This window comes from Cucurbita pepo, chromosome 9 (genome assembly GCF_057944985.1).
Source record: "Cucurbita pepo subsp. pepo isolate OVF chromosome 9, ASM5794498v1, whole genome shotgun sequence".
NCBI lineage: Eukaryota > Viridiplantae > Streptophyta > Magnoliopsida > Cucurbitales > Cucurbitaceae > Cucurbita > Cucurbita pepo.
Window position 1 is genome coordinate 9608113 of NC_141806.1, and position 19295 is coordinate 9627407.

The window sequence follows — 19295 nt, forward strand, 5'->3', positions numbered from 1 at the left end:
CTCAAAACGGTTTGAATAATTTAAGAAAGCAACGTTATATGACTATAGTAAATTAAGAAATACCACGGTTTAAATAGCATGTAATTCATGGTAGGAAGAAGTGACAACTAGACTGTTCATGTACTTAGACTCCACCATAACTTCGCATCATTGGCTAGATGCATTGTTGCCAATATGACATTCGCTTCCTTTGCCACAAGACTCAAAACGGTTTGAATAATTTAAGAAAGCAACGTTATATGACTATAGTAAATTAAGAAATACCACGGTTTAAATAGCATGTAATTCATGGTAGGAAGAAGTGACAACTAGACACCCCGTATTTACCCAACATGAAATGGAAATACCACGGTTTAAATAGCATGTAATTCATGGTAGGAAGAAGTGACAACTAGACACCCCGTATTTACCCAACATGAAATGGTAAAGGCCTATATAGTATGAAAGCATGTAAAAGGGGTTTTGAATTGAATAGGCATGCAACCATGAACAACACATGTCCTGGACAAGAAAGACCAGGAGCGAGCTGTCTGCGGACTCACGCTCGCAAATATAGGTCATGTGTAGGGAAGTAATACAAATGTTGCTGCCCAGGATTGAACTGGGGACCTTTAGTGTGTAAGACTAACGTGATAACCACTACACCACAGCAACTAAATGTTGATAATAAAAAAAATACTTAATAATTAAAAATTTTAATGTTTTAAAAAATATCCTTAGAGCCTCCAAAAGTTTCATCAATAATCTTTACACACGTAAAAAAAATCTTTAAATATATCTTTAACTTTTCAAATAAATAAATAAAAATAAAAAATACTTTTATAAGTAGTTGGTTTAAAAAAATAAATACCATAAGATCTTTTGAATTTTTTAAAAATTTAGGAATATTTTTATCAATTTAATCAATATTACACTTAATGAAATTTAATGACACAAAAAAATCGTCTTTGCTAATCCACTACACTATGCAGTCATTTTTTAAAGTTTATACATATACTTTAATATAAATATATATATTTATACTTTTATGTTTGAATTCCCACTTATCATACTATGATGGAAAGTATGGGGACCTGATCTATAATTGTGTGTTCATATGCATCGAGATACTTCCCCATTACGATGAGTACAGATACGTACACCATGATACTGATTGTGACAATCATGTTCGTCGCTACAACGACTGCAATTCCCTCTGGGTGTCCAACAACAGCTCATTAGTGAGTGCTAGCCCGACCAGCAGGCCTAGAGGGCGTGCGAGCCCATCTGGTGGATCCACGTTCACACGTGTGGGCCATGTGTAGAGAAGTATTACACATCTAATTTAGCCCAGATTAGAAAGTCGCCTAAGAGAATGAAATGATATTTTAAATGATAGGTCCCACCATGTTGCATGTGACTACATTTCATAACCCCAGTAGTGGGGTCATTGACTGAGTATTTATTAAAATACTTAAGCCATGTGTTACTCTTATTTCAGGTAAAGGTAAGGAACCCCTTTACAAATGACGATAGTGTCACATTGAAGACCATGAAACTTGTGTTAGTATAAGTTGCATGTTATTTATTTTGTAGTTCTTAAGTTAGATTAGGGCATCATTTCAATCCTTTTTTGTTTTATATAAATTTCATGTTGTTTTGTTTTAAGGTTTTGTTAGGAATGTTTTAAGTCCATGACATCATGTGTTATGAATTATTTAAATGAATGTTTGTGCAAAAAAAAAAAGGTCACATCATTCACATCGTAACGACTCTATTTCAGTAGAAAAAAAGGGTCGTTGCAGTTGGTATTAGAGCTCTAAGTTACAATTCTGCATACTAGTTTATGAGGTAGTTTTAGTACGTTCCATGGTCCCACCGCTGATGCTCCGTCGCCATCAAGTATGTCATACGTAAGATAATAAAAAAGATATTTAATGTTATTGTTGAGTGTGCTATTGTTTACTAAGTCATGTGTATCATGATATAGTGTATGACACGTTTTTTGTACTGAGAGATCCACACTTATGAGTAATTACGTGTTGATTATAGATCATGTCACTTAAAGGACGTGGAAGATGGTGTAGGGAAAGAAGATGACCCCCTATTAGAGGACGGGGTAGAAGTAGAGGGAATCCACCTCACCATCCCTAACAGTACCGGTTGCTGGAATGTACCCCATGACGACCCTGATGTTGGAATCATTCTAGGCTATAATTCAAAAGGTGGTGACCACCCAACAAACCATCAGCACGCAGTCCATGCGAGAAGCGCTATTTGCGGGATTTCAAGCGATAGATCATTGTGCCTTTTATGGTGCCTCAAAAGACCCAACAAAGACACAATTGTGGCTATCCTCGATTGAGACAATCTTCTTATTAATAAACTATTTGGATGATCAAAATGTGACATGTGCATCGTTTATGCTGAAAAATGATGCAGAGTTATGGTCGAAGGATAATCGGGAGATTCTTAGCCAAAATGGAAGTGTGATACAATAAATATATTTTTTGCTTTTATACTTAATATAGTTAATATATTAAATATCAATGTGAACCCTCTCACATTTTTTTTTTTTTTTTTTTTGTCTATTTATATTTAATATATGTAATATATTAAATAAACACATTAAATTAAATATATTTTTCTCTATTTTTATTTAATATATTAAATATTTATTTTCCTTCTTTATATTTAATATATCTAATATATTAAATTTTAATTGGAACTCTTCAAAATTTTCTTTTAACTAAAGGGAACCTTTTAAGTGTTATAGGGAGCATATGAGCTAGCAAGGAGACCTTATGAACATATAGATTATAAGATCCAGGACACAAAATTAAATAATTAAACTCTTTAATTAATCAATTTTCATTCGTTAATTATAGGTCACTCAACTATATATTTAGAGTCGCAATTTTATGCACAGTATGAGAAGTTGTGTCGATTGATATAATCATTACAAGCAAGTCAATAATTGCACTTCATATGTTCCAAGTGGCATAGTTTGAATACCTACCCTCAAAATTTCATACATTCAAAACAGTGTAGTCTGAATCATGAACATGATATACTGTGAGAGGTCTTAGGAGTTTCTTGAGTTTAGGTTTAAGGACCTTGGTCCCTTATTCTTGAGTGATACCTTGTGTTCTTCTAACCTTGGTAGTTGTAGAGCTTGTGTAGCATTTTTCTTGGTTTGCACGTCTTCAACATTATATAAATTCTAAGGTTTGTAATTTCTGGAAACATAAGTCGTATCATGTATTCTTAAGCTCTCCAAAACTTAGTAACATACATGAGTCTTGAGTTTTGAGAAGAATTACTCGAGGTAATTCCTTTAAATATTTCTTAAGTCCTAACTTAGTTTAGGTTTCAAAACTATTCTAATTAACTTGTATTAAGAAATTTTATTTATGATATAAAGTTAGTTATGAAATATATTTTATATAGCAGTGATCACTTAGGATTTTCCTTTACTTTTAGGAGTTCATTGCAATATATTTTATGTTATTGATTGGTTAATAGAATATTTTCTCTTATTTCTATGATTTAGTTGGTAGCTTGTATCCTATTTAAACCTTATAAACATTAATGAAAATTGGACTTTTGATCCCACTACGATTTCTTATTCTTAACATGGTATCTGAGTTTCTCATTTTTAACATGGTATCAGAGCAGGAGAAGAGGAAAAACATAACAGAAGAAAAGTGATAGAAATTGGAACAGAGGACGACGAATGAATTGGGATCACCTTCCACAAGATATATCATTCTTTTAAGCCCCCATCTCAAAAGTTTTAAGTTCTTGTCTCTATAGCGATTGTCCCTGATTGAGCACCGCAAATCATCAATATTTTTCCTTTCAACAATAAAATCAAGAACATATTCATTATCAAGATGTTTGTGTTGAGCTATCCAGACTTCGTCATCAACAGTTAGCCTGCTACTCAATCAGGATCTTGAATTGACTACAAATATTCTCAATCATTCTCCTAGACCGAGAACTGTGGTTGTCAAACTGTTCTCGATCGTCCAACATCAAAACTACGTTATAAGCATCTTCAAATTTCTCACCAAAGCTCAAAGGTGGCATGCTCAAGATGTTCGTATTTTAAAATTTTGGATGTTGATTTAACATATTCTTATTACATTCACCATTCTGATCAGCCATGAAATTCACTTGTTGGAATTAAATTAAATGAGACAAATTACCAATCTTGGATTATATCATTTATGCATGAACCAAGAAGTGATCGGGTAGGGTTTCATTCGATGTCCTAGGTAACTCGATCTTAATCCTGAGCTAACTATGAACTCCTATTTATTCAAAATTGTCCTTAGATATGCATGGGTGAGAGTGGCCCGAGTTCGCCGACTCAATGAGCCTCCCATTTCAGGGGTAAAACTAGGTGAATAGTTGGTGACATAGAGTGCAAGATGGAATTCCCTCCTACCCGCTTTTAGGGATAGTAGAGAGGTTGTTCCCTTAAGTACTGACTCTAGGTCTTGAACAAGGGGCCCCACCTTCTCATTGGCCCGAGAGAGATTCGGTTTGGTGGTTGGACCACAAACCAATTGTTCATTAGAGTATCAGTAGGACTTAAGGAATAAGAAGTAACTTTAGGGGTAAAACGGTAAGTTGACCCAACTCTAGTTACGAACAACCTGTGAATGATCGACTTACTAATCATGATTATAACAACTTGACAGAAATATATCTATAGTGAGGGGAGTGATACTAGGCTATACTGGAGAGTCCGGGTAGTTAACGAATATTGGTTAACAAGGTTAATGAGTTTAGCTAGTTGATCTTGGATCGTTAGAGCCCATGATCTGTAGGTCCATTAGATCCCCCAGCTAGCTCATATCGGACTAAACCTTAGAATAGTGTGACGAGTGAGTTTGAAGTGTTCGAATTCAAATTAAGGAATATGCACTAAATATATACGATATATTTAACCGCATTTTGTTTTATTATGAATCAAACAAAAAGAGAGAATTGGAGATATTTAAGTAAGATTTAAATATTTTAATTATGAATAGGGATTCATATTTTAATTTAAAATTAATTATTTAAATTAATTGTTGTATTAAAATAATGCAAAAATCCATGTGTGAATTATTAGAATATTGAGTGTAAATATATGGTTTAACCAAACTTGCATGTTTTCCGCATAATCCCAATAATAAAATTTTGAGTGTCAAAATTTGGTAATCTCAAATTTGTACGAGCATACAAAGACTCTATAAATGGAATAATCATATTCTTGGAAAAATGGTTAGAAAATCCCTCACAAACTCTCTCTTTCACATATACTAAATCCCTTCTAAGTTTAGTTACTCACTAGATTCCACAATCCCCGTTACAAGGAGAATAGTAGGGAAGACACTAGTGGTTCCAAGGTCGGAGAATAGTAGGAAGACACTAGTGGTGATTTGAAACCGGTCCAGGGAAGACACTAGTGGTGATTTGAAACCGGTTCAGGGAAGACACTAGTGGTGATTTGAAATCGGTTCGTGAGGAAAAATAAATTTGAACTACAAAAGGTTAGTCTTCAAACTCCTTGTGTTTTAATGTCTTTGAACATGCTAGTTAATTTACTGTAATTGATGTACTTAGAGTGTCTATGATCCAAATTGCTTCGGCATGTGTTATATTAATACCATCATAATCAAGTCAAATGTAGATTAGTATCAAAATCCGAATGGAAAACAATTGAATGGGAGTCAAATTAAGCTTAAAAGGGATCTCACACATCGATTCACGTGCCACCATGCATCAGAGAAGCCTCCCATGCGCACCATCACGCCCAGGTACAAACACGCCTTAGGGGGGAAGGACGTGTCTTTTCGTGCAACCATGTCGCACCAACAAATTGGTCTGTCTGAAGTTGAGTGCGTGGGTTCGAATCTAGAGACGCGTGCTGCAAACCCAAATTTTCTTACGCTGATGCATGGCACACTCGAAGTCAGGTCGAAGCACTGGTATGGGTCGCACGCGGGTCCTCGGGTTGTCGGTTCGGGTAGGGGCCGTCAACCTCTGAATCCTGTCAAACATGAGTTTTTTCGCCGATTTCTTCCCACGAAAATTGGCTTGACACGCATCATCTCTTACGGTGACGCGCGACCTCTTTTCTGCCTGACACGTGTCTCTACCGTCGTCTAACGCGTTCTTCTTCCTCTTCAGCGTTGTGAATTCCAAAAACTCTATTATTTTTTCATTTTCTTTGCATTTTTGTATTTCTTGAAACGTAACTCAACTTACTCTACTCTCCAATTGCCCTTTCAAAATTGAACAAAATCATTTTTCACTAATTACTAAACCACTACACCATTTTTTATATCGGTTCAAAAGCAAACTCAATTCTTTTTACTTAAATCAAATCGTTAAAATTGTAGGGATGTTTTAAATAATACACCACTATCTTTAAAAGAGTGGATTTACGCGTTTGAGCATAAATTTTATCCTCACAATAAAATCAAAATTTCTTTGATAAGATGAAAAGAAAAATAAATTGAAAGCTCAAAAGGATTCAAAATTGTAAAAGTTGTTGGAGAATAAATTGAAAGCTTCATCCACTAAAGTGATTATTCTTGTTATTAAACTTCATTCTTTGGTGTTTATTTAAATATTTTAAATAAAACTAATAAAAAAATAAGTTCCAATAATTCAAATTTTCCTTATTAGGCTCGTTGTGTTTTAATTGTTTAAATTAACTTAATTTCTACTAAAATAGAGTCGCTATCATATACACTACATGTAACAGCCCAAGTACATCACAAGCAAACATTGTTTTCTTTGGGGTTTACCTCAAAGTTTTTTAAAATGTGTTTGTTGGTAAGAGGTTTCTACACCCTTATAAAAGGATGTTGCGTTTTCCTCCCCAACGTGGGATCTCACAATCCACCTCTCTTTGGGGCTTAGCGTCCTCGCTGGCACTCGTTCTCTTCTCCAATCGATGTGAGATCTCACACACTTTTCTATGTGGAAACATTCATTTAAAATCATTCACAAAGACTTGTATGTTTGCATTAAAAGCTTGTAAATAAAACCATGAAAAAACCAATGTGAAATATAAATAAATCAAAGAGAAAATTTAAAACGATGCCCCAATCTAACCTAAGATCTACAAAAATAAAATACGACTATCCTACCACAAGTTCCATGGTCTTCAACGCGACGCCGCCATCAACCGTGCAAGAGTATCTTGCCTTTACTTGAAAAATAAGAATAGCAATGTAATAACTCGTACTCCTGACAATAAATGAGGAAAAAGCTACTTATACCAACATTTGGGTAAAGGGAAAAAAAATAATAATAATAATAACAACAAAAGAATATGACAAGGCGGAAAGGGAGGGCTGAGAGGAGGGGGTAGGTTTGCCACCTACCACGATTCCCTCATAATTTTCGTTGGTGAGAGGCCAAGATATTTAAATAAGAGAGGGGAGTTTGAAGGAAGGGAGTGTAAGCATTAGGCGTTTTATTGGAGTAAAGACAATGCAACGGGAGAAACTACCAACGAAGGAGCTCGCAACGTTAAGAATCCACCATCGTCACCACGGTGCACGTCGGGGAGAAACGTGAGGCCATAGGCTTGCAAGGAACGACTGTTGCTCGTAAACAAAGTCGAACGGCCAAGGGCCAAAGAAAAGGGAAGAAGGAACGTTGGCAAGTGACGAAGAAGCTGAAGAAGAGGAGGAGAGTTGCGGGGAGGAAGGAGCTGACCCGCTGGAATGAACCAACCGTAGGACCGAAATGACCTGCCAACCTGCACCAACCCGTCAACTGACCCTACCCACCTAGTGACCCGAAAGCAAAACCAGCCCAACTCAACCCATTTAGTTGACTCCGACCCACTACCCAGACCCGACCCAAAGGTAAGCATGACCCAAGATCTAGAGACTCAATTCTCGCAAATTGCACCGTTTTGACTTGATTTCTACCCCAAATTTCTATGGTATGATATATTTTCTTAATGTAGTACCTAATTGAGAATTTTTAAAGGAATTGGAAATTCTTGAAGACCCAAAACAAGCTCGGGAAGTCTACCACAAGTAAGTAACCGCATGGAGCAGGTTTCTAAGAAATGCTTGTAAGAGTCGATTTGGGATGTAGGCATATGATCTAGTACCATATTTAGGGATTGGTTAGGTGTAGTTCCATGAGAATTGTACTTTGATGACGTGAATGGTTATACCTTGATTTTTGTTAGGGTTAAATAGTTTCTGCTTGCATGAATGTGAAATCTCTTATAAGGGTTTGAATTTATGTGCTTCGTTGAAGTAGATTGTTATTACTTGATTAACATGGTGATGAATGTTGTATGCCTTGATACTTTGTTCTACTTGGGGTTTGGACAGCCCATTATTGCCCATTTGTGAGTTGAACCACTTGCTACGTGGTAGATAAAGTGAATTATGAATTTCATGGACCATGAGTTACCATTTTTTAGCTGTCACCTATAGGGGATATGGGTGGTCATAGTAAGTATACTATTGTAGTACCACGTCAGGGGTGCCTAGTGGAGAGAGCCATGACCTTTTTACTGATCCAACCCGAGTGGCATAGTGACAGGTAGTTTACTGTTATAGCCTGGAAAGACAACTAAGATAGGTAGATTTTACTGATTTGAACCCGACAGGGGTGTAAGACAGGTAGTTTACTGACTCGGCCCAGCGAGGCGTAGTGGCAGGCAGTTACTGATCTCAGGACAGATAGTTGATGTCAAGCACCACTAGAGAGAACCCTCTAATTTTGAGCTCAGTAGGTAGATGGGTATGAAAAATCCAAGTCAATATGAATCATACGGACTCCTCTTGAGACCTCAATTAATTTTGTTAGAGACAACTCCGAGCACATAGCCTAAGATTCTGAGAATAGGATTAAGTCCAACAAGAGACTACAAGTAGGTTGCTTACGGAGTATTTTTATACTCATCTCATGTTTCTATTTTCCAGGTGTTAAGGAGACCGATATCGGTGGTGGGAAGTGTGGAGCTGTGCGGCTGCAGAGGAGACCCTTAGATCGAGTCCTCTCTTTCCATGACGTTTATATATATATATATATATATATATATATATATATATATATATATATATATATATATATATATATATATTTTTTTTTTTTTTTTTTTTTTTTATGTTTATGTTTATTTTGGGAAGTCTCATGCTATTTTGTAACTGATTTTTGATGTGTGTCCGTGTATCTCCTTATATTTTGAAAACTATTTTGGATTTTAATGCTTATGAATAAACGTTAATTTTCTGTTGTCCCTCATTTTATAAAATGAAAATGTTGTAAGGCTTTTACCCTTGAGTCCACCTGGTGTTCGTGATTCGATGCGTCGGAGAGCATTCATTACAAGCACAAGGCTTGAATATTTATATTTTTAAAAAATACTTAGTAAGCGACCCACAGTTGGGGTCGAAGAATGCAAACATGTACAACATGAATGAGACCTATCATTTAAAATCGTTTTCTCTTAGGCGGTTTTCCAGTCTGAGTAAATTGAATGTATAGTACTTTTCTACACACATCCACACGTGCGAATATGGGTCGACTAGGTGGGCTCGCACACTCGTTGGGCCTACTGGTCGAGCTAAGTTCTCTAGTGCTATTATTGGACACTAGAGGAAATAGCAACTGTCGTAGCATCATGATAAACATGATGATCATTTCCATCTCATAGTGTACGTATCTGTACTCATCATAAAGGGGAAGTATCCCAATGCACATAAACATACAATTATGCATGAGGTCTCCATAATTTTTAATGGTAAATAAATCATGCAGGACAACCCCATTCATTTCACACATTATACTCGATAACATGCGTGCATAAACTCTTATAAAACCATTTCATTCATAGAATAACTTTTAAATATCTTATAGGTTATGCATTGTAAAATTCCTTACTTCAGAACACATCATAACATATCTTGGCCTAACACAATCATATCCTAACATAACATAACATAATTCATTTGTAACATAATTTGACATTTCATTTATACGAGAATGTTATTTGATATTTCGAATTTCTACCATAATATTATTTAACATATCTTGACATATCATATAGCGACATATATCATAACATAATACATATCACACATATCACACGTGCAGGGTCATTAGACATGTATCTGTTAAAATGTCATCACTAGCCCAATAGGATAAAGCCCGACCATTGTATGAATAATTATATTTATAATTTAGAATTTTAGAAATAATTTAGGAAAATGATTCAGGGATTTTATGAATAAATTTAGGAAAATGATTTAGGTATTTTAGAAAAAAAGGGAGAAATTTTAGGAATAGATTGACTACTGTATACTATACCCATCTATCCTACTTAGTTCATTATCCCAAGAAATCACAAGCAATACAAAATAGTAGTTTCTATAGAGTGTTTTGTAAATCTCTTCTCGATTGGTCTTAATAAAGTGTGCGAGTGTTTCTTACAGAGAGTTGTGTTCAACAATCTGGTATCAGAACGAGGTTAGTGTAGGTTATCTGATCTCTTGGAATTCTTAGTATGCTATGTGGTTGCAGCTCTGTCTGATCTTCCACATCAGTAACGATTTCTTGAGATTAGTAGTGAGTGAGTTTCTTTTGTGTCGTGAGTAGTCTGTGACTCTGCAAGTCTTGTGTCGAAAGAGCTTGTTTGGTATTACTGAGGTATAGCCAACACGATGGGTGATTTACAAATCGTTGGAGGAATCAAGAAACTCATCAACAACAACTACAACACGTAGGCAACATGCATGATATCCTATTTACAAAGACATGATATTTGGGAGATCGTTGGTGGGTGTGAAACTACGCCGCTAGAGGATGATTCTAACGGCGCCTTGCACAAATGGAGAATCAAAGCAGGCAAAGCAATGTTTGCCTTGAAAGCCACGATCGGAGAAGAGATGTTAGAGCATATTTAGGGATGACAAGACACCGAAAGAAGCATGGGACACGTTCATGATATTGTTTTCGAAGAAGAATGATACGAGGCTACAACTTATGGAGAATGAGTTGTTGTCAATTTCACAACGTGACATGACGATTGCTCAGTACTTCTACAAGGTCAAGTCGATCTGTCGGGAGATTACTGAACTAGATCCAAAGTCCGCAATTGGAGAAGATCGAATGAAGAGGATCATAATCCACGGACTGCGACCAGACTATCAAGCTTCATTATTGCTGTACAAGGATGGCCCACTCAACCATCACTTGTAGAGTTCGAAAATTTGTTAGCCAGCCAAGAAGCCAGGGCTAAACAAATGGGAGGCATCACATTGAAGGGTGAAGAAGAAGCACTCTACACTAGTGAAAGTCGGAGCAATAATAGGCCGTCTACCAAACGTGGATACAATGACGACAAAAGAAGAAGTCACCAAGGAACTACACAACCTGGGAGAACTCAAAAGAATGACAACCAAAGTTCTCAAAGGAAAAAATTTGAGGGCATTTGCTACAATTGCGGGAAGAAGGGCCACATGTCCAGAGATTGTTGGTTCATTAAAAAATCTGTCGAAAGCAATGTGGCATCCTCCAACATGGAGATGGAGGAGGAGTAGGATGCAGAGGTACTATATGCTATAGAAGAAGATGAGCTAGCACTCATGGCGATGATGGGAGACCATATCGATTATGAGAATGATTGGATCATTGATTCAGGATACTCAAATCACATGATTGACGATCAAAGTGGTGCAATGGAAGAGGGGTGGCCCTTAGAGAAGGAAGTATTACCAGACCTTGAGCAAATTGAAGAAATTCTTCTGACGGGAGAGCAAACTGAAGAGATTTTTCCACAGAAGACGGGGGAGCAAACTGTACGCATTTGCTTCAGTGCTGATGTGCCTGAAGATTCAAGTGACACTAGTGTTGGTGAGCAAGAAGTGACTCAACCAAGCGAACCTAGTGAGAAATAAAGGGCATATCAACAACTAAGACAGTTAGAAATAATCCAAAAGCCAAGTCTAGAGTATGTCAACGCAACTATTGCAGAAGACAGAGTTAATAAGCCAGAGATATATGAGGATGTATCACAAAACTCGGTTTGGCAGAAAGTGATTGATGAAGAAATTATAGCCGTGGAACAAAATCAAACTTGGAAACTAGTGCCAAGATCAAGAGATGTTAAATCTATCTTTTGCAAGTGGATTTACAAAATAAAGTGTACCCCGAATGGATTAATTGTGAGATACAAAACTGAGACTGTAGATCCAGGGTTCTCTCAACAATATGGACTAGACTATGATGAAACGTTTAGTCCAGTGACAAAGATCATTATCGTACAAGTTCTTCCAGTACTTACGGTAAATAAAGATCGGAAATTATGGCAGATGGATATGAATAATGCTTTCTTGCATGGAGAGTTAAATAGAGAGTTCTACATGGACCAACCAAAGAAATTCGAAAATGAAGTTGGAGTCATTGATCAATATATGCAAAATTCGAAGAAGCCTCATTTGGATGTGGCTCGATGGACTTTGAGATATGTCAAAGGTACAATCAATTACGATCGTTTATACAAAAGAAACGAAGACTGGAAGTTAGCTGAATATAGTGATGTCAACTATGCAGGAGACCACGATACCCAAAGATCAATCACTGGGTGTGTGTTCAAGCTCGGTTCGAGAACAATTTTTTGGTGTAACAAAAGACAACCAACAGTATCATTGTCAACTAGAGAAGCAGACTATAGAGCAGCTGGAGCAACTCAGGAAAATACATGGTTGAAACTTTTGATGGAAGATTGGCATCAGGAAATTGAGTATCCAATACCACTTCATTGCAACAATCAATCTGCGATTCGCCTAGCAGAAAATTCGGTGTTTCATGCTAGAACAAAGCATGTGGAGGTACACTACCATTTCATTAGAGAGAAAGTCTTGAAGGAAGAAATCGAGATGCAGCAGATCAAGACGGATGATTAAGTGGCAGACTTGTTTACAAAAGGGCTGAATACTAGCAAACATGAGAGTTTTCGCTGTCACTTCAACATGGTGCAACGAATGAGGACTAGTGTTGAGCGGGAGTGTTAAAATGTCATTACTAGCCCAATAGGGTTAAGCCCAACCATTTTATGAGTCATTATATTTATGATTTAGAATTTTAGAAATAACTTTAGGAAAATGATTTATGGATTTTAGGTGAGGTATTTTAGAAAAAGGTTGCGAAATTTTAGGAATAGATTGACTACCCTAGTATAAATACCCTCTATCTACCTAGTTCATCGTCCCAAGAAATTACAAGCAATAGAAACTGTAGTTTCTACTTTGTAAATTTCTTTTCGATTGGTCTTAACACGTATGCTAGTGTTTCCCACAAAGAGAGTTGTGTTCAACAGTATCATCATACATAAAGTACTTCTTCCAACCAAACCGATAGTAGAGTCACTTAGTCGATTGGCTTAAGCCAGAGTTACTAATTATTCTTTATACCAGCCTGAATTTGCTCCTCAAGTTCCAATTCAACCTTAGACCCATCATCTTAATAATATCAATTAAAACAAAATGACCGTGTAAGGATCATCCACCTTGTAGTCCAATTATGGAGGGTAAAGATGTTTTGTTTCATATTTAAAGTGATTATTAATTAGTCTAAAAAAAAAACTAAGTTCATATTTGTAATTAGCATAATAATTTATTTAGGCTTTAAACTAATAGATTACTAAATTTTATTAATCTTCAATTTAGATCTTATGTTTGATTGAATATAAATACGTTTGTGTATCTAAACCCTAAGATCATTGCAAAGCTTAATGAATTTTTGCATTATCATAAATTACAAATTCGTCGAGAATTGATATTAATTTTTGAATGGACATTTGATTGCAGCGTTTAAAGGAAGAAAATGATAAATACAAAGCTAAATGGAGTAAAATATTTTAGAAGATTCTTCCACTTCATTCATTCTAATCTCATCTCAATCACCATCATATACTAAAACAACAATGCGGTCAGCCATTGACTTGCTTCGCCGCCTCCATTTCTCTTAACCCCATTCGGCATAAATCCAAGCTGGTGGAAGGGCATTTGAGCACGAGGAATAGGATAAAGCACAAGAGAATTTATGGCGGCGTCGAAGCTCCAAGCATTCTGGAACCATCCTGCTGGCCCTAAAACCAGTTAGTTTCTTCCATTTTCCACAATCTCTGCTTTAATTCTTGTTCTTTAGCGGTCAAATTGAAGTATGGTATCTCATTTTTTTTCCTTTCGTCTTAGGTCAGAAGAATCTGGATCGCGAACGATCCATTTTCAATTTGATTGATTGCTTAAATTTTGCTCCGATGATCGTTGATTTTCAGATGCCAGATGATTTTATAGAATGATTAATGCAAAATCTAAAACGAGTATCTACCTACTATTAGTCACTCAAATTGAAACTATATCGTGAATGATCTGCATAATCCAATTGCTTCGTATTTAGAATCCATAGGCTACGTTCTTTCTCGTGAATGATCTTAATTCAATATTTCTTCGGGTTGTGTTCTGCGCAATTGAAGGCGTAAGGACATCCCGAGCAGAGGAAAATATTCAGAGGAGGAACCTTCGGATATTCCGCTCGGTAAGACTCACTAGATGTACTCGGACCCCTGGGTAACCTTTTTATGAATAGCTACCCCAATTAGACCATCCCATAATACTATCTTATGACAGCTTAGTTCATGTTGGGCTCGACTAGCTATGGTGAAATATGTCCTTGCCTGGGTAAGCCAGCTGGTTGAGCCAAAGTCTCATTAGATAGTTTTGGACAATTTTTTCCCACATCTGGGCTCTTATTTGCTTGTTTCTGCTTCATGATGAGGTTAACGTTACTAACTTCTTTTGGTTGTAGCGTGATAAATGGAATGTGTGTCTTTTGTCGAAATGGAATGCCTTATCTTTTTATTTTTTTCTTTTTTCTTAATGAGTTAAGGGCGGGGGTTCCGTTATAAATTAAATCTAGTATACCCAACCCAAATCAGCATATTTTTTTGTTTACGCCCCGTAATTCTTCCTCAGCCAGGCTTCGACAGAATAGGAAAGCAAGTACAAGTATTAGTAGAATAGCAAAAATGTGTTCCTCGTCATTAATATGTTTACTTACTTGTGGTAATCGTGACCTCTCGGGAGAATCGATGACTGCATCAAGGATGCACTTGCTAGTACTAGTACATCTGAGAATTCTTAATTGGCTAGTTGTAAATAGACCCAGACTGTGGAACAAAGGATTATCCTAGACCTACACCGAGGTATTGACGGTGATTCTCAAATATCGCAGAACAGAATTTGATATGATGAGATAGAATGCAATAGAAACAAAGACACAACCTCTTAATGCCCATTGCCTATCATTCTACAAGTTCTTTTCTTGTAGGGCATTACCATAGGGACCGTAATTCTCTAGTTAGAATCTTTTTTCTCAAGAAATTTGCCCGGACTTTCGCATATTATTGCGGTGCCGGTACATCTATCTTCATGTTAACGATCTTCTACTCTTTCGTTTTCGATCAAGTAATGTTGGTATGTTTCAAGTGACTGCATATCTGAACTGAAGGAAACTTGTTTCACCTCATCACTATATAATGACCCCTTTTGTACTTCTTTCCAGATAAGAACATTGTTTGTTATTAGTAAACAAACAACAAAAACTATATCTCTTCCTTGTTTCTCATTTTATGGTTTCTTATTAGCTTCTCTAGAATTGACATATAATGGTTGTGATGATTACAAGGCTTCTTTGTTTTCAACTAAAATGAGCAATCAGTAGAGGATTTCTGTGAGCTAATTCCTCTTTGTAATACAGTTCACTTCTGGGCACCAACCTTTAAGTGGGGTATCAGTATAGCCAATATTGCTGACTTTTCTAAGCCACCAGAGAAACTTTCTTATCCTCAGCAAATAGGTATGTGTTCTATAGCAAAGGTCATTCAAGCCATGTAAACTTTGCACCTTCCCAGTTCTTCTCTCGCCTCTATCGTTTCACACGTGCACTCATATTGCAATTTTGAGAAGATTAGTAACTTAATTTCTGTTCCCTACTATTATGGTTTGATTTTGTGTTCGCATAATTCCTTTATTAACGTTTTTTTCCCTCTTATCATATGCATCCAGCTGTTACAGCCACTGGAATTATCTGGTCACGTTACAGCACCGTGATCACACCGGTAAGTTAAAGAAATGACATGACTTATGATTGATGAAACATAAGGTGATAATAGTGTGACCATATGAATGACTTATATTTTGTAAAATATCACTATTACGAAGAGTGTTGGGCTTTCACCTCGTGTTGGTTTAACCTTTTTTTTCTTTCTTTCATTTCATTTTTAAACAATAGCATCCTCTTGATTAGTTCTTCTAGCCTGCTTAAGCTAAATGTTCTCGGAAGTGGCTTTGATAGCATTGAAGCATAAGACCTTGTCTTTGTCTTTTAACAAGAACCCACATAAGAAAGGGTGCAATCCTTGCTGTACTAAGTAGGGGAAGGATAGATTCATGTTGAAGCTTTGAAAGCTTTCCAGCATACATGGAGAGAAAAAGGACAGCTAGAGAAAGGATACCATCACTTTCACTTGTGTTTAAGTTTTGTTTAGTTTTTAATTTGATTCTAGGTGTGACCATTTGAATCGGGAATAGCTATGAACTTTATCATCGTTCTTGAGACCACCTTTTAGAATGGTCTGCAAAAAAACCTTTACCTTCTTGGGAGATCTTGCTCTCCATACTTCGAGGATTCACCAGGGAGATTACTGGTGCCACTATGAAGTCCTTGAAAAGAAAATTTGCAAGAATAGGCACTTGATTTGTCAAGAATCCTAACCCTTCGATCTTCATTAATGGTGAGAAGGCCACCATAAATTTTCTCCATCAGTTCCAGCCAATCTTTCCACCTTCTAATCCAAAAGATTCCTCCCAAGTTCTCAAAAGTTTGAGTGGTTGGTCTTTACGATCTGTTCCCTCCTGAAAGAAGTCTTTCAATTGCTTATCTGGGTATTACCAAAAATCTCCCTTTTCCACGGTTTAAGTTTCTTTCTTAGGGCTTGAAAGTTCCTCATGATTGAAGATTTATTATCCAGGTCTCTGGAAGCAATTTCATCTATCCTCTAACATAGTGAAGACAGTAAGGATGCTTCAATCAGCAGTTTCCAAAATCGAAGGAGAAGGATAGGGAAGCAATCCGTTGTCATTCTATCTAGCCAGTTCACTTTCTCATCACAGAACTTCCCCACCCATTCCTTACAGATGAGAAGTTGGTCATGCATACATGGCTGCACTTCTGACATTTGAATTTGTAAAACGCCTATTTCTAGGATCGAAACCAATGAGAGGTGGATCATTAATCACTCGAGGAAGTTTCGTCGCTTGCCGAAGTCCATTCGTATTTTGGTGCATCTACCAGTGTTTTCTTTTCTTTTTTTTCTTTTTTTGGAACTATCCTTTAGACCCTGTCCTTTTGGATTGAAACCGCTTTTTGTATAGTTAGTTTAGTGAGAGGGAATCCTTTTATTAGGGTTTTTCCTGAAGATTATGCTTGGGACTATCCTCGAACATTGAAATCACCACCTATGACCAAGTCACAGGAACAGAGACTGCCAGGTCTTCCAACCTTTGCCAAAAAGCGACTTCTTCGATATGAAAACAAATGATGAATCCAACTAATTAAAGTAAATACCTTCCAAACCTTATCAAGAAATGTCCAGGCTTCTTGAACTCCAGAAGACTTAATATAGGGCTTTTTCTACAAACAGCCACAATTTGGCTTTCTTGCAGTAATACAAGTCTGGATTTTACCCTCCCATGTGAAAGTGTTGATCAAGCATCCCTTCTTACCGTTGCTTCAAGCCCTCTTAACATTCCAACTTGAGATTCTCGTTGATTATTTCTCTTTGTAGTGTCACTTATCTCTCAAGCCTTGATCATAATAATTGAATAATTGTGCAAGGGAGCTCATTGAAGGAGTTTGTAACCGCTCAAGCCCACCACTATCAGATATTGTCCTCTTTGGGTTTTTCCTTTCAGGCTTCCCCTCAAAATTTTCAAAACGCGTCTGCTAGTGAGAGGTTTCCACACTCTTATGAAGGGTGTTTCGTTTTCCTCCCCAACTGATACGAGATCTCACAATCCACCCCTTTAAGGTCCAACGCCCTCGCTGCCACTCGTTCCTCTCTAATCAAGGTGGGACCCCCTCCAAATTCACCCCACTTTGGGGCCAGCATCTTTGCTGGCGCATCGCGTCATGTCCACCCCATTCGGGGCTCAGTCTCTTCGCTGGCATATCACTCGGTGTCTGATTCTTATACCATTTGTAACAGCCCAAGCCCATCGCTAGCGGATATTGTCCTCTTTTTCCTTTTTGAACTTCCCCTCAAAGTTTTTAAATAGAGGTGTAATTATGGGTATTATATTGTAGAATCTTGACCGAGGGAAATATCTTGGTTGAACCATGGAAGTATTTAACTGTAGAATTGTGTATTCCCAAGTATCTCTTATAGATCTCCTTTCTTAAACCTTCCTTCCAAGTACCTTGTCCAGCTAAACTAATTTGACGAATTAACATATTAATGTACCTTAAAATTGTATCTTAGCTAATGGCTACACTCTCTAACTCGGAACATCGTTTTATCATTTTTGGAAAATGCAGAAGAACTGGAACCTTTTTAGCGTCAATGTTGCAATGGCAGGGACTGGCATCTACCAATTGACAAGAAAAATACAGTAAGTCCTCGCTTCCCTAGGCTCGTAAAGAAAAAAAATACTGCATGGTCCTTGTGGGACATAAACAACATGCCAAGATTATTATTACCTTAAACTTTGCATAGTTCTTCATTTTGCCATCATTGATGGCCGACTAATTCAACATTTCATTTGCAAATGTTCCAGGCACGATTATTTCTCGAAGGAGGAAGTGGCTGCTGTCGAAGAATGATGACCAAATATTACATTATTTGCCTCTGTGATCACCTGAATTTCCCTCACGTCCATGTGTTGCCCCCCTCCAAATCTTACCTAGCAAAAGCTCCATGAATTTCTTTTTTTATTACGAATCGATTCATATCCTTTATCCTTTGTTTTACTTTTGTAGCCATGAAACTAAGCTTGAAACTGTTCGGAAAAATAAACAAGATCCTGATTTGCAACACTTCTATGAAACTGTAACGACCCAAACTCACCGCTAGCAGATATTGTTCTTTTTGAGCTTTCCCTTTCATGCTTTAAAACGTGTCTGCTAGGGAAAGGTTTCCACACCATTATAAAGGGTGTTTCGTTCTTCCCAACCAATGTGGGATTCTCACAATCGGCTTCTAAATAGATGAGTTGTGG

General features: G+C 36.9%; 1 protein-coding gene and 1 non-coding gene across 2 annotated transcripts; one reads left to right on the top strand and one right to left on the bottom strand.

Moving 5' to 3' along the window:
* Positions 1 to 581: 581 nt before the first annotated feature.
* Positions 582 to 654, bottom strand: TRNAV-UAC (transfer RNA valine (anticodon UAC)). The gene has a single exon. It is a non-coding gene; the product is annotated as a tRNA-Val (tRNA).
* A 13268-nt stretch (positions 655 to 13922) lies between these two features.
* On the top strand, positions 13923 to 19113 carry LOC111784728 (mitochondrial pyruvate carrier 4). The gene is made up of 5 exons (XM_023665335.2): positions 13923 to 14116; positions 15778 to 15876; positions 16086 to 16138; positions 18616 to 18689; positions 18855 to 19113. The coding sequence occupies exons 1-5, from the start codon at positions 14062 to 14064 to the stop codon at positions 18898 to 18900; spliced, it is 327 nt and encodes a 108-aa protein (XP_023521103.1). The 5' UTR covers positions 13923 to 14061; the 3' UTR covers positions 18901 to 19113.
* The last annotated feature ends 182 nt before the right edge of the window (positions 19114 to 19295 follow it).